Source organism: Taudactylus pleione, unplaced genomic scaffold (genome assembly GCF_031769625.1).
Source record: "Taudactylus pleione unplaced genomic scaffold, aTauple2 ptg000121l, whole genome shotgun sequence".
NCBI classification, from domain to species: Eukaryota; Metazoa; Chordata; class Amphibia; order Anura; family Myobatrachidae; genus Taudactylus; species Taudactylus pleione.
This window is the reverse complement of record NW_028284523.1, coordinates 4496450-4512151: the sequence shown is the minus strand read 5'-3', so window position 1 is coordinate 4512151 and position 15702 is coordinate 4496450. Positions and strand designations below refer to the sequence as shown.

At 40.0% G+C, this 15702-nt stretch overlaps 1 protein-coding gene across 10 annotated transcripts in view; it reads left to right on the top strand.

The window, feature by feature from the left end:
- ZMYND8 (zinc finger MYND-type containing 8) overlaps nt 1–8386 on the top strand; it is a 112463-nt gene extending 104077 nt beyond the window's left edge. For 7 of the 10 annotated variants that reach the window (XM_088472150.1, XM_088472151.1, XM_088472153.1 and 4 more), the window contains 3 exons: nt 681–829; nt 2845–2934; nt 8029–8386. In XM_088472150.1, coding sequence (XP_088328276.1) covers nt 681–829; nt 2845–2934; nt 8029–8130 — 341 coding nt within the window. In that variant the 3' untranslated portion in view covers nt 8131–8386. Of the gene's footprint in view, nt 1–680; nt 867–2844; nt 2935–8028 lie in introns of all 10 variants that reach the window. The other 3 variants (XM_088472156.1, XM_088472158.1, XM_088472155.1) reach the window with 2 other exon arrangements.
- The last annotated feature ends 7316 nt before the right edge of the window (nt 8387–15702 follow it).

The window sequence follows — 15702 nt, the reverse complement described above, 5'->3', positions numbered from 1 at the left end:
CAGACGTTCTTCTCTGTGTAGTGTAATACATTATGTAGTACACTACAGGAGTCGGAATAAATAATAAATTGTGTTTGTACAGATGTGTCCACACTAAGCAGTTATTGTCAAATTGTTATCTGTCACGCCCCATATTATGCGATTAAGTCGCCACAAAGTTTTGTATTCAGTTTGCATCTTAGTCGCATCACTAATGCAATAAAAGTAGAATGCACGAGTACTCCTGTACACTGCCGCTGGCATTGCATGTAGCTGTGGTGTGTAACTTGGACGCTAACTTGGGAAAAAAGTAAAAGACCAAGGACCATTAGGAGTGAGCCGCGCCATGTGTTGTGCTTAATCTGTGACAATATACCAACTCCATTGCGATAAAGATACTAAGCCGAAAGACACAGTACACTATAAGCGACTTTGGATGCAGCTATGATGCCGCACAGAAGGCATATGAACATATATGTTATGAAAGTCCAAGAATCACTACCAGTGACAGAACGTCTTAGTTGTGCCATGTATCTCATGCCATATGACGCAAAAAGGATGGGTGAATCAGGACACATTTGTAGTGTACAGTAGCGTCATGATAATAGACCTGTTTCTTACTCCTACAGTTTCATATTTATACAGCCACAGTTTCCTGTGTTTCTTATTTACACTAATATTCAACTGCTCTTTATCTGCAGCCACTGCCACTCAGCAAGAAGCTGACCCGGAGCTTAGCACCGATAAAACTGCACAATCCACAGCCGGTATTCAGCCACAGCCCACTGAAACTGCCACCACACCAAAAGAAAAGGAGAGTGCGTCAGAAAAGAGCAAAGAGAGTGTTACTGTACGTATCGCTGGTCGATAGCTTGCCCACATCCAAAGTGAGTGAAGCCAAATCTGTGTCTCTCTGTCTGCTGAGGAGATGAGCTTCTCGCTTGCAGTCCATTTCTAAAATGCTTTGTTTGTTTTTCAATAACTCATCCATTCCGTATATATCTGGAAAATGAGACTCTCCTATTTCCTGGTTTGCAGTGTCCCGATGTGTGCAGTGATGGCTCTCAGGAGACGTCCCTTGTTTCACTGTCCTACCTCTATGTAACGGAAATAACGCTTCACTTGTCATTTTTCATTCCTTTGAAGTGCTGATATATGAAGTAGAGAAATGATGTTATAATTCTGAACCAACTTAGAATAGGGAAAATTACAACACCCTACATTTCTATTCAGTAGCCTATTAACCATTTCTGAGGGCACTGCATGCATTAGAAATCTCTCATTCTAAAATGCTGGAAGCTTTATAAATATTTGTTGCTACTCATTCATTTAATAGAAGGCTAACATTCAAACACCAGCTTCACTTTGTTAGAGAACCATAGAAATTGTATATATAAATTTGACCTTTTATAGAGAACCTGTTACCAGGTTCTGGATTAGCATTTATTTATATGCTGTAGCACCTGAAGCACAGTTGTTCATTTGTCTGGAATCTTGCGTTGACCTAGCATTCAGTATGCAGCGCAACTCTGAAGCCCTTTCCTGGATGGCTTCTGTCCATGCGCCTGATTCAGAGATGGACGGACTGTCGATGTTCCCGCAGTTGGACAATGTTTTTGTACTGCACATGCGTCTGAGTCGCACTGTACGTGTTCTGCGGTTGATTACCGTCGTCACTCGCAGAGGGGATTTGGACACAGAGTGATTGACAGATTGCCAGCATTTGTGGGCAGTTATGGGGGGTTGGTTAGAGAAATGCAGACGTGTCGCTGCCAGTGACTTGTACACAGTTTTGCTGGTCCTGGCGTCTTCTTTCCAACGCCCATTCTGAGTAACCACCAACCACTCTGCGTCCGATGCTGCATTTTTGTACACAAGTGATATGATCTGCGAAGCCACCGTTGGCGTCTCCATACAAATCCCGGCAGCTGCAACATTTGCATATTTTCACATAGTCACCACGTACAAAGATGTAGTCGCGTTGGGATTTGCGTACACCTCTGAATCAAGCCCTATGTCAGAGGTTTTCAAAGCTACCATCAAGGCTCCCCATCAGTTCAGGTTTTAGAGAGATCCATGGTTGAGCACAGGTGGTTAAATCAAATTGACTGAGGTACTAATTAAGTCATTTGTGGTCAAGCATGGATGTCCTTAAAACCTGGACTGTTAGAGTACCTTGAGGACCAAGTTTAGGAACCTCTACCTTATGTCATCTCTATGCATGGAGGATGTAAGCACTCCTTTACAACCTTGCTCCACTATGGCATGTGGGTGTCATAGTGGAACACTATTTTCATTTCATATATGCATATAAATAAAATGCAAATCACAAACTTTGATAAATGTTTACTAACTCTAAGATAATTTGAAGGTTTTTTAAGAACACAGGCGAATTCATTGGTCAGGATTGTGTGAGTCCTGTCTGAATGCTCACAATATCTATGTAGTTAGTAACCGTCTCATTTGTATACAATCTCTGTGGCTTCTTACTACAAGACTAGACCTGCAGCTGTAACACCCATCCATTTTCTGCTATAGTAACAAGTCAAATCTAAGAAAAATAGAGCAGGTGGGAATGAAGTGGCTGAGGCATAATCACATGAAGGTGGGGAAGGAAATATATGAATATTAGTGACATGCTCCATATTTCACACTCATTGTGTTTGCATTGTATGATTACTTAGCTTTTGACTCTCAGGTAGTCTCTACAGCTTTTGCTCTTACTGTACAGAAGCAGAACTAGAAGTCCCTCCCCCTTCATAATAAGCCCACAATGGTCAGTGTTAGGAGGCAGACATATATGGCAGCAATCACTGTCCTCATGGTGTAGTCTGCTATCTAAGGTTCCCTGTGCTGTCTCTGCAGATAGCAACAGGTGTGACAAGCAGCCAGCCTATTAAACTGGTCCACGTGCCGCAGACCACTGCCTTTATCCCAACTACTCAACCCACAATTGTAAGTACCAACACTCTCATCTAGTCTGTTGTTGGCATCCAAGTAGTGTAGTACTTCAGTGTCTCCTTTCTGTGTTGCTTCTGCAGTACAAATTCACCAATTCCTCCACCCTGCATTCTGCTCTCGCACCGCTTTGAGATCTCACTCGCTTTGCTTTGTAACTTTTACTTTTCATACAGTGTTTTCCCACATTATTTGTTGTAGGCTGTAGCATGATGAGAATTCTGTAACAAGCATTTCTCTTTCCAGGTATAATTTAGTAGTCATCTTGCATGCTCTAAATTTTGTATGTATCATATTTGTATGAGATGTGTCACATCTAGTTGTGTTGTATATGCAACGTCAACATAGAAGCACACAAATGAGTGGCTTAGAAACCACACAGTCCATAAAAACATTTAAGCTAAGCAGCCTGTTTTCTAACCTTCTGGGTTTTTTTTTTAAATGACCTGGTAAAATTTTTAGAATATCTTTTAAATCATATTTCATAGGTTATTTTTTGTATCTAAATTAGTAGTGTCCTATCTTTTATTTATAGAATATATAAGAAAAAAAATAATAATGTGAGTTTAGAGCAAAGCAAAAGAAAAAAGGAGCAACTTTTCTCCTGTACAAACCATATTGTAATGCAGACACATTTATTTTTATTCTTTTATGCTTTTGCATGTATCCCACAAATACTGGGCAGCTTTATTTTTACATTGCAATTTAGACTTCAGCTAGGAAGGGTGTGGTATAACTGGTCGACCAATTCTGAATGTTGACAGTAATTAGGTGGACTACCAATATGTAGATATGTATTTTTAGGTCTACATGTTGGTGCTCGACGTAATGACCTTGTTGACCTTCTGATTGTCGACATGTTGGTGCTCGACCTAATGACCTTGTCGACATTCAGAATGTGCCAACCGGATACCGCTAGGACACGTCCCTCTCAACTCTAAATCTCTCTGCACATTTTACATTTGCCTCACCTGCAGTGCAACATGGTTGTATCAAGATGCAAAATTGCTCTTTTTAAAAAAAACAAAAACAAAACTTGCTCCCAACTTGGATTCTGCTGCAAGGAATTCATGCTGCAGAGATTTTCAGTCATTTGCCTGCTACAACTGCTACCACTATTAAACCTGTCTAAACTGGAAGCGGCACTAAATCTTTAGTGATGGAGGAAACCATCAAACAAATTATGTTCTCCCCAAGTTAAAAATAAGAATAAATAAAGAAAAAAAAATGTCAACTAAAAAAGGGAGAAATAAATAAAAATACAGAAAATATTTTTGTTTACAGTGCCACCATTACTTCAAATTTAAAATAAACTACCTTACTTTATTTACAGTTACTATACTCTGTTCAGTAGAGCTTATTATGTAAATGAATGGGCTTCTAATTGCAAAGTTAGAAATAAATAGGATCTGCCTACTTTTCCCTATAACACCGATTCAGTACTTTATGTTTAATTTGCCAAAGTAATTTCCCACTAAACAGATGTTTTATCACACTTGAAAAAAATAAATTGGCTGTCATGAAGGGGGGGACGCTCTGGTCAAAAGGTAATTAATGCATAAAAATTTGAATTATAGAACTTTAATAATGTTAGTCCATTTTTTTATGTTTATTTTAAATCAATTCTTTATTTACATTTTCAAAGTAAAACAACATCATCAGCATTTCCAGCATATACACTTCTATATAGGATTAATTGCACCCACAATTACAACATGCAGTATTCATTTTCCAAATCAAATTAAACAGACTTGAAACACAGAAAAAAAAAAAAGCGGGTGGGGGGAGACCAGGAAAAATGTGGAAGGGAGTTTAAGGGTAGGAGGAAGGGCAAACTAGTCCACTATTTTTTTTTATTTACTTGTGTATTTATTGAAATGTTTTTCAAAGTATACATGTATAATAAACAAACAAACAGCAATGAAAAAGCAAATGATGAGCATACAAAAAATGGGAATATGAATATCAACATAACCGCAAAATAACAACAAAACTAATAAATTTTACATAGTTCAATGGAGATCTGGCTATAACATGATCATAGAGAAAGGTATAGAGCAGCGAGGTGGTGGGTACATACACAGGAGAACAAAGTAAGGATTAATAACTGGAGGACTCCAAGACGATGGCATATCTTGTGGAACACAAAAGAGACAAGGCTATGTCACATTTCAAGGGCTACTTATGCTTAGTGTGCATAAACCTCTCTTTGGATACAGTAGCATTAACTAATCCTATCCAAAAGCAAAGAGTGGGAGCATGTTTGACCATCCATGTTCAACAGTGAACACCTTAGTCAGGATAAGACTATAAGACTAATTGTAACATACATTTGTAGGTAATGGTTCAGCACGTCTGCAAAGGTCCAAAAGGAGGAGACCATAGGGCAAGACAACCCAAAACAATACTCCAGTCCTTGTCAGACAGAGGATCCTGATCAATCTCCCATTTAAGATCACCAATAACACTAATAGAATCTGATGGCGCTAGCCGTATAATGCCTATTAGATTTGATTATCGGAACCCAACCAGGATTGTAGCAATTAACAAAGAGGAATCTGTAAACCTCCAATCAAAAAAAACACAGAAGAAACATTGCAGTTAATTGTGCTATTCCAAATTAAGGTATTCTGCTCAACCCAAAAATATATAATCAAATAATTATTTTTTTGGAATATCTTATGTGATTTTATATGTGCAGCAACCTCCCGGAATCAATAGCCGACCGAAGGGATGAATATACTGTAGACAAGAAATACACTTCCTAAGGAAAGAGTACGAAGCAGAGCTCGGACAGACAGCTCGGTTAGGACAGGAAACCCCCCCCCCCCCCGAACTGTACACTAAGCGCATGCTGAATCTGCAAGAACTTATAAAACATAGACTTGGGGAGATCAAACTCAGAGCTAAGTGCTAAGTAAGGACTCCCACTAAATATGACATAACCTGGATACCACATAATACACCCATCTAAAGAATTAATCTCCAATAAAGCATTACACCCAAATATTTATATTGAAAGCACCAACATAAGGGTAGACTATAATCAACTATTTTCAAAGTGGAAAATATAGGAAAACTTACAGACTTGGTCCGATTTATACGCATACCCGACTAAGTACCGAATACATCTACCATTGCCAAGAAAGCCATAAGCAAAGTACTGGCCCGTGACAAAAACAATAACATGCCGTCCGCATACAGGGTAATTTTCTTTTCAGAACCATAAGGACAGAATTATTTGGACAAGCACGAATCGCACAAGCCAGCGGCTCTGGCAAGAGAAAACGAGGATAGCCCTCATGAGTACATCGGTCTAATGCAAAAGAATCCGTGCCGAAACCATTAACTTGGACTCGCGTCTCTGGAAAAGAATATAAAAGCTTAAGCCAACCAAGGAAACCATGACCTTTCCCAAATCGTGAGAGCACATCCCATAAGAAAGTCCGATCAACTAAATCAAACGCTTTGGCAGCATTCAAGCACACCACCAAGGTGTCCTCCATGTACACGTAGCTGAAGATAGGCGTAAAGACATCTAACATTAATAATTAAGGATTTACCAGGCATAAAGCTGGTTTGGTCATGATGAACAATCTCCAATATAACCTAATTTAAGCGAATAGCCAAATGTCTAGCCAGTATTTTAACATCAGTAGAAAACAAGGAAATAGGGCAGAAGGATTCCTGATCATTACCAGATTTGGGAAGGACCACTATAAAAGCCTCTGACATAGGAGACAAAGAGCCAACAGCAGATAAATCATTAAATTAGGAACAAACAAAAAAAAGTGTCTTATAAAGCTCTATGGGGACTGGCTATAACAGATCATATGGGGAGGCCATAAACCTCAGGAACCGTACCACTAGGAAAAGATTTAATGGCGTCCTCAATATCTTCTAAGGACATGAGGGTAGTAAAAAAGTCATGACTGACAAACGACAGAGACAGAAAGGATATCTGATCTAAATAAGAGACCAGTTCAAGTATTGAACCCGAGAAGCATATACATCAACAAAATAATCATAAAACACCCCAGTTATAGATTAGAGTAGTAGTATAAGTAACGTAAGCTCTGACTGCACCCTAAATGATGCCACCACTCCAGTTGCTTCTTCATAGAAGACGACATTCCCTGTTCCTTAGCCTGGGAGTGTGGCAATTGGCTGTGATAAGATGACCTTCAAAAGTAACATTGCACTGAGGGAGCAACAGCTGGCAGCTTCATATGTAAGAAGCTTTGGCTGTTTTTTACTTCATGGTAGTGACTGATAATCTGTGGGGATGCCATAGGAGCATTACAAATACTGGATAAATGACCATTCAGCATTTAGGCGCCCCCCTAACATTGGTGCCCTAGGAAACCACCTAGGTTCGCCTAATGTTAGTGCTGACCCTACATGTGAGTAATCTGAGCAATATCCAACTATGGTGGGAGTAACAGAGAAATTTTCCTAGTGTGAAGAACAGTCCCTGGGTGCCTCCTCAATTGTATTGTGGTGTTTTCTAATACACTATGAGCCAGTTACTATATTGTCCTACTATATAGGTGGGTAACCTGTGACCCTCCATCTGTGATGGGAGTAATGGTTCTTGCAAACCTGCTCTATTATATTGCTGTGCTCTCCAAAACACATTGAGACTGACAATCGATATTCTCTTACTTTTACATAGTAGAATCTTTGTCTCCTGCTGTAGTAGGGCTAACAATCCTACAGCCTATCCTACTATACATGATTATGTAGGCCAGAGAGGCGCAGGGTTGAAAAAATCTATTTTTCTTTAATTATGTATATCAGAGATTGGTAATCCCTCCAGTTTTGGTGAGAGTAATGGACCATTGCTTCATTGTTGGGAGCCCAAGTATTAAACCAGTGGAAAAGAGAGATTCCTGTCCTAGTGTAGAAATAATATGTACACAATAGATGAGTAACCATTGGTCTCCAGCTATGCCAAAAGTAATGGTCCTTGGGAGTCTGCTGTAGTGCATTGCGATGCTCTCTATTACATTATGATCCAGTGAGAACAGATATTATGCTAACATCAAGCAAGAGAATCTAACAATAACACATTTTCTCTCTCCTCAACAGACCATCCCTGTGGTTGTGAGTCCAAATGCTGGAGCTGTGGCAGTGAGAGCAGGCGTTCAGTATGTGCAAACCACCATGCCTGTCCAAGTAAGGAGAGTGTGACCTTTTGTCAGGTCTAAAATGCCAATCCAGAACCTGCGCCATGGTCTTGCATTAACGAACCAAGCAAAAAAAAAACAAACACTACAATGTGACAGAGTATTAACCAGGACCTTGTTCACATCTACCAAAACGGCTCATTCGGTTTGTATATAATGTACAATTTGTGGATGTGATTAAAATTAGAAAACCATCTTTTTATATTTGTATTCACTTTAACTTATGAACATTTACTTGGAATGATTATCACAACGTTAAAACACCATTGCCGATTATGCCAGAAACTGCTGAAAACCCGGGCTCGTTTAAATATGCTAGAGGCAGGCCTTCACTATTGCCCTGCCTCAAACTCATATGCAATATGGAGGCAACTTGTGAACCTTCCAAATTGGGATGTGATAGAACATGTACATATGCAGAGATTTTCTACGCCTATTAATCCGTGTACGAAAGACAGCTTAGATAGAATTAATGTACAAATTCAGTCTTAATGTGCATTTAACAAGAAATACTTTTTGTTTTCCAAAAAGTTCTGATCATCGGAAGAAATCATAAAATATAGCCTTTTTCTTGGGGGTTAAAAGCAAACAAAATAACACAACAGCATAAACAAGCAGATTCCAGAAATAAGAAATGACAGAAAAGACATTTAATGCTAGACCGCATATGTGTGTATTGGCTGAAAGCAAAGCTGCCAACGCATGAAGACATATTGTTTAGAAAAGAGAAAATAAAAGAGCATCATTTATGGAAACCACCTCTAGTCTGTTACAAAATTACGCTGTAGTTTCATTCATATGTTGTGTAAAATACAAACCATGAACAAACTCGGAAACGATGTATGTATATGAGAAAATTCACTGTATGATATCATTCCAGTACAATCTGTTGTAAATTTTTTGTCTCGTTCATTTTCACATTGTTCATAAAGGATGTACATGAACCAGCTATATATGATGGAGACAGGATACTGCCGATAATCCTAAATGAGAGGAAACATTTCTGGTTAAATGGATTGGACGGTTAGTCTGGCTGGGTTCCTTGTCACACATAATTGCTTTTAGCATATGGAAGTATTTTTTCACATTTTCTTTGTATAAAATTTGTATTAAATCCAGAAATTTCCTTTTCATTATTTTGTTTCTGTTGTGTGAAAAATTATGTGCATATTTTTTATTTTTTTTATTTTGTTTGTTTGGTTTTTTTTTTCATCAGCACAGTATTTTTCACCTATGATGCACATCCTGACATAGTGGTCTAATGTTTTCAGCCTAACAAGATTGGTGCTCAGTGTGTATTCAGTAAAACCAAGAGATTAAGTAGTGCACATCAACCTAAATTCTGTCAGGTAACCCTGGCATACTACAAGAAGAGGCTCAAGCTGAGACACAGGAAATTAACAATCATTAATATTCACATCTACTATGAAAAACAAACATAAAATATCTGAACAATACAAATGGCTTAGTTAAATTAGAACATAAAATATAGTACAAGTATAACAAAATTATACCGATATTACTGATGAAAATAATTACTACTCGGGGATGGGGGGTTTGTTTTACATATCGGAAGCTACTATTACTGATTGTTAATAATTTCTTAGTTCACCTTTGCCTGCATTTGAACCATGTTCTGTTTTACTATGTCAGATATTGGGAGGTGGCAGCTTTCTCTCTGGTGAGCCTCGACACTAGTGAGCTTCTTAGAAAATAAATATAAAGTAGATATATACGCTTAGCTCTGCTTTGTTCTTTCTAGGTAGCCCTGGCATGTTTGAACTTTTCTTCCAAACTAAAGTACAGCTGTATGTACAAATGATACTGTATTCACCAGAAAACAATATGGATATTTCACAGTTCTAAAGCTGGTGCACATCATACATATGTTGTCCCGGGAACAATCTTTGTAATTCAATGAACAACATGGTGTAGTTGCATGCAGCATGTAACTATACATCGTGCCGTCGTACCCCAGATCGTGCAGTGTGTACGGTGGTGCAATGTATCATTACATCGCTTGCGTGTACCCAGCTCAAGAGTCATTATCTGTGGCATACAAAAGGTGTGTGCACCGCAAAAGCAGTAAAAAAAATACTTTATAATCTCTCCATATTTTTGAATTGCTCAGCTATGAAGAAGGTTACGCACGATGAAATATTTGTCTTGTGACTAAACAGAGTATAAGTTGGCAGAACTTAAAATCAACTGAAATATTCAGTGGTTTTTGTCATGATAAAAAGTAAGAATTGTGGATGAAGAAATTATCCTTTTAGGAGAAGACCAAAACCGTAAATAAACTTAATTTTCTTTCAAGGGGGTTTAATTCAAGACTGTAGTTTCCCTGACATACTTTTTCCCATCACATTTGTTCATAGTCACTGACCTTAAGTTGCAAGTACCAACCAGTTTGCTATAGTCATTTGCTGAGGTGTATTGTCATCTGTTTTTATAAATGCACACAAAACATTGATAGCCATGACGTTTAAATCAAGTAATCAAACAGTGAATAAATAAGAGTCTCTCATCCAAAGGTGAATCCCTCCTTTGGAGTACACTCCCCGAACTCCCGGTGCCAGCCTTGTGTAGCCAGTTTCTGTGTTCAAATAGGTGATCGTTCTATGAAAAATAAAAAGCGTCTCCTAGTCTGTTAAATAAGTGAGACTCGTGATGGGTGAAAAAATATAAAATGCATATCAAATGTGCACGTACCATATATTAAACCCAAAAGAACATATTTATCACACCAAACAAACATATATTGAGCGTACATTAAAATGATGTACAAAAGATTAGTGCAAACAAAGCTTATCTGAGTGGCAGGATAGACAGCCAAATGGATGATACCTCAACGCGTTGCGTCCATATGAGTTTATCAGGACTTCATCAGATAAACATATTACACTATATCACTTTTTTTCTTTATGTGGATTGGAGCTCCCAAGAAAGTTCTGGGATTCTTCATAGATGTTATGTACACTTCACAAGCAAATATTACCCAAATAAGTTGTTTTGGGTTTGATATATAGCACTGTACGTGTGCATTTGCTATTTTTTCATCCATCATGAGTCAACTCAGTGCTGATAAAGACTTGTCAGATGAGCACTAAGTGCATTATTTACTTGTGCAAACACTTCCATCAACTGTATGTATCACTGCATTACAAAAAGCACCTAGATGAGTATAGACATCTACCTGAAGGAAATCCAAAAATCTTCCAGAAATCTCCATTCAACACACCCATATGCACATTTGTGTGAAGCCTAAGCTTATTTTAATTACCTTAGGTAAAATCTATAAATTTCTAGAATAGCTACTTTACAACTAATGCTGGTGACACAGCAACACATTCTGCTGATCAACCTGACAAACCATAGACTGGATCCATTTTCTCAAGTTAGACAGATAAAGCAGCTGTTAGAACTCAGTTTGAGTAGCTGGATGAAACTGCAGCCTCCTAGTGTGGAACAAATCACCAAACATATGGGCTAATGTCTGCCCATTTAGGTTTTACTTTATGCAGCATTCTCAGATGTATTTTGCACCAATATCTAGACCATTTGAGGATTGGGAGATCTACTACATTGTTCTAATAACAATCTATGTGAAACCAATCATTCATATTCTGTAAACCGAAAGTTCCCGCTGGTGCCTCACGTGATGTGCACACTTCCAGGTATTACGGTAAGTAAAAGCAAAGTTTCTTAATGAACAACCTGCAGAGATTTACCATGCAAGTCTTCTACAGGACCTTGCATTGAATTGAATGTGTGTCTCTTCTGTATACAGGACATCACAAAAGTATGTTAAGCCTTTCAGCCTGGAGGCCATCACATACTACTTTCCCAATATAATAAAGAATGCCTCCATGCATAAAGTTAATCAGAAATTTTAAACTTTAAAAAGTCACTACATGTGGGGGATGTTTTGAATCAGTCCGAAAAACGAATTGTTCATTTTCATTCATCCAATTGGGGGCACTGAGCCATGGGGATATACAGCCTCCCTTAAGACTTAAGCATTTTACGTAAAATCAATATGTGTGTGCTCCTCTATATCCCCATCCTGCAGGACAGGACAAAATGCTTTCTTGCTAAACTACATTAGGCAGCTAGATTGTTACCTAATTTTTTTCTTTAGTTTATCTGATTCATTACTTCCACTGCAAAGTTTGCTGGAGTTAGGCAGCCAGAGCTATCTGACAGCTAGAGTGGGCTGAGGAGACCTTCTGCAGTACCACACTACACTGTCACCACAACATTGGACAGGTACATTAGTGCTAGACTACACATTGTGAGTAGTCTCACAGGCAGACATTGCAACTATGATCTGATCCAGAGGGGGCCTTATTCATGCTGGGCAGTTGTATAAGATATAGACTGCCTAGGCAGGATAGTACCAGGTCCTTGGTGGTCTAATACCAGAATCTGGCACTTTTTGCCCTAGTCCCCAGCTGATATTGGGAAATGATGAGAACCCCCGTAGAGTGCTATATTCTCATACTATAGGTCATTGGACGTCACCAGTGCTTCAAGAGCAGAGTAGCGAGGCTTATTATCTCTGGCTATTGTAGGTGTACTCAAGGTGGGCAGAACATGGTAGGCTGTAGATAGATGGTAAAGTGCCTTGAGGAACTGAATGAAATGGTCAAGGCAGTGTCTACAAACGCAGTCAGAATTTGAGGCTGGCAGCATTCAAGAGCACTGTCCAGTGACCGGGCTGAGATCAAGGCAGGTAGCGATCCTCAAATCTGAGGTTGAGGACAGGAGGTAAAATCGGTGTCTGATGCACAGTCCTTGTCAGAACAGGAAATGAATCACTGTCAAACACAGGTTCAATCAGCACTGATCTAAAAGAAACCTAGGGAACATATATTCAGCATTAAGATGCTGCACCCTTTCTAAGGGATCTATGTACTAAGCCTTGGCGAGAGTTAAAGGGACAAAGATAAAGTACCAAGCAATCTGCTCCTAACTCATTTTGTTCAAAAACATAGCCTGTTATGTTACAGGAGCTGATTGGTTGGTACTTTATCTCCATCCACTTTATCTCTCTCCAAGGCTTAGTACATAGACGCCTAAGAGACCAGCAAACTGTTTGTTAGTTTTTCTAATGTTACTGGATGTGGGGGTAATCCTCCCATTACCAACATGTCAGAGGGTGATTGGATTTTCTTCCAAACTGTTTTTGGTCTGCAAACTAAACCGTTCTTTCCAGCCTATTTTTAAAACTCAAAGCCTGCCACTCCTTTGTATGGTTATGACGAGTTCAAGATGGAATAATTGAGATTTGTTACAAACAGCAAGAATTGGAACAAGCTCAACAGCTAATTGTCCTTTAGGCATGTCACCAGGAAATTACACAGGTGGTGGAGTCCTACAGCTGGCTTATACAGTAGCAATACAATATAATACCACAGGGGAGAGGGGCTTGTTGGATGACCAATGAGAAGCTACAAGTGTAGCTTTCTTCTTCAGGTCCATAGGGATCCAAAGGGATACCATGGGGATAATGTGGTTGGAGAGATCCAGGCACCAAACAGTTAAAGCTTTCAGCTCCCAGGATGCCTCGGGTCCTACTCCATATATACCCCACCCCTAGCCACAGCTCTTCAGTTGTTTGTTTGGTTCTTTTACTTTTATCGTCTGGAACTGTTACTCGTCCAGCTATGGCTGGAGCTTGGGTAGCCCACAGCTGTTGACTAATGGATAAGGGCATTGGAGGATTCTCTACCAGATGCTACCAGAGAACAAATTATGTATATCACCCACATACCAGAAGCCGCTTCCTATTTGGGAGGAGCTGCAGTAGATGCTGTAATTTTAGCTTCTAAGGCAGTGATTCCCACCCTCAGTCCTCAAGGCACACTAACAGTCCTGGTTTTAGTGATATCCATGGTTGAGCCCAAATTGTTAAGTCAAAATGACAGAGGTACTAATTAAGTCACGTGCTCAAGTATGGTTATCCTTAAAACCTGGACTGTTAGTGTCCGAGAGGACTGTGGTTGGGAACCTCTGTGCTAAGGCATCAGCAGCTTCAATAGTGGCACGCAGGGCCATTTGGTTAAGATCCTAGAAAGCTGATTAAAGAAGGCTCTGGAAGTCTTACCTTTCTATGGAAAAGTACTTTTTGGAGCAGTTATATAAGATAATAGCTACTCTGGCAGCTTCAAAGTCAGCAGGTCTGCCATCTGCGGCTACAATAAAATCTAAGCAAGTTTCTTTTCGGTCCTTCAGTCCTCAGGGACAAGCAAGGGATCAGTCTTCCTCTAAGCCGTCTAGTTTTCGCAGGACAACAAGGCGATAAACTAAGAAGTCTGGGCCGGCAAGACGTCCAGCTTCTAAACTGGACGACAGACTTTCGGTCCTGATGGGACGGGCCTTCCCTGGGTGGGAGGCCGACTTCAGTTTGCGGATTACTGGCATCAAACAACAACAGATGCCTGGGTCCGAGAAGTGGTCTCTCGGGTATGCCCTCATTTTCAGGAGACATCCTCCCCAGAAGTTTTTTTGCAGAAACTGTTGCTGTCCTTCAGCAACATTACCAATTACAGGCACTACCATTTGGCCTATCTATAGCTCCCCGGGTATTTACCAAAATAATTGCTGTCATGACGACCTATCTCAGGCGTCAGGGAGTCAGATTCATGCCATATCTGGACGACCTTCTGATATTGGCCTTGACTCCGGTTGTTTTACAAAACCATCTTCAGCTGACCATAGCCTGCCTACAGAAGCAAGGCTGGATCATCAATTGGAAGAAATCATCGCTTACTCTGACACAGCAGATGGTACATCTGGGAGCTCTTCTGGATTCTTGGGCACAAAGGGTGTTTCTGCCAGAGGACAAGATTGCGGCTATATCATTGCGAATGTGCAAGCTGCTATGCAAGCAAAGGGTATCCATTTTATTAGTGATACAGGTCCTGGGATCAATGGTGGGGTATGCTCAGTTCCATCCCAGGCCTCTGCAAAAATGTATTCTCTCCAGGTGGAAAGGACAGTATCATCTAATAAGGCCCCAGAGGATCCTTCTCACTGCAGAGGTTCCTCACTCCCTCCTGTGGTGACTGAAAAAGGACCATCTGAACAAAGGGTGCCCATTCTGGATTGAAAATTGGGTGCTTCTCACCACGGACGCCAGTCTTGGCAGATGGGGGTCATTGACCGGTCATCACACCTTTCAGGGAAGATGGACAAATCTAGAAAGTAATCTGCCAATAAACATTCTGGAACTGTGAACAGTATACAAGGCACATATCATGGCAGAGGACATGATCCAGGGCAGGCCGGTCCAGATCTTGTCCGACAACGCGACTACAGTGGCCTATCTCAACCATCAGGGAGGCACAAGAAGTTATGCAGCCATGAAAGAGGTGACAGGTTCTGATTTGGGCAGAACGTCATCTTCCCGCCATCTCTGCAATATTCATACCAGGAGTACTCAATTGGGAAGCAGACTTCCTAAGTTGCCAGGACATACACACCTGACAGTGGTCTCTCCATCCGGGACTGTTTCAGCTCCTGGTAAACAAATGGGGTTTACCAGAAATAGATCTCCTGGTGCCACATCACA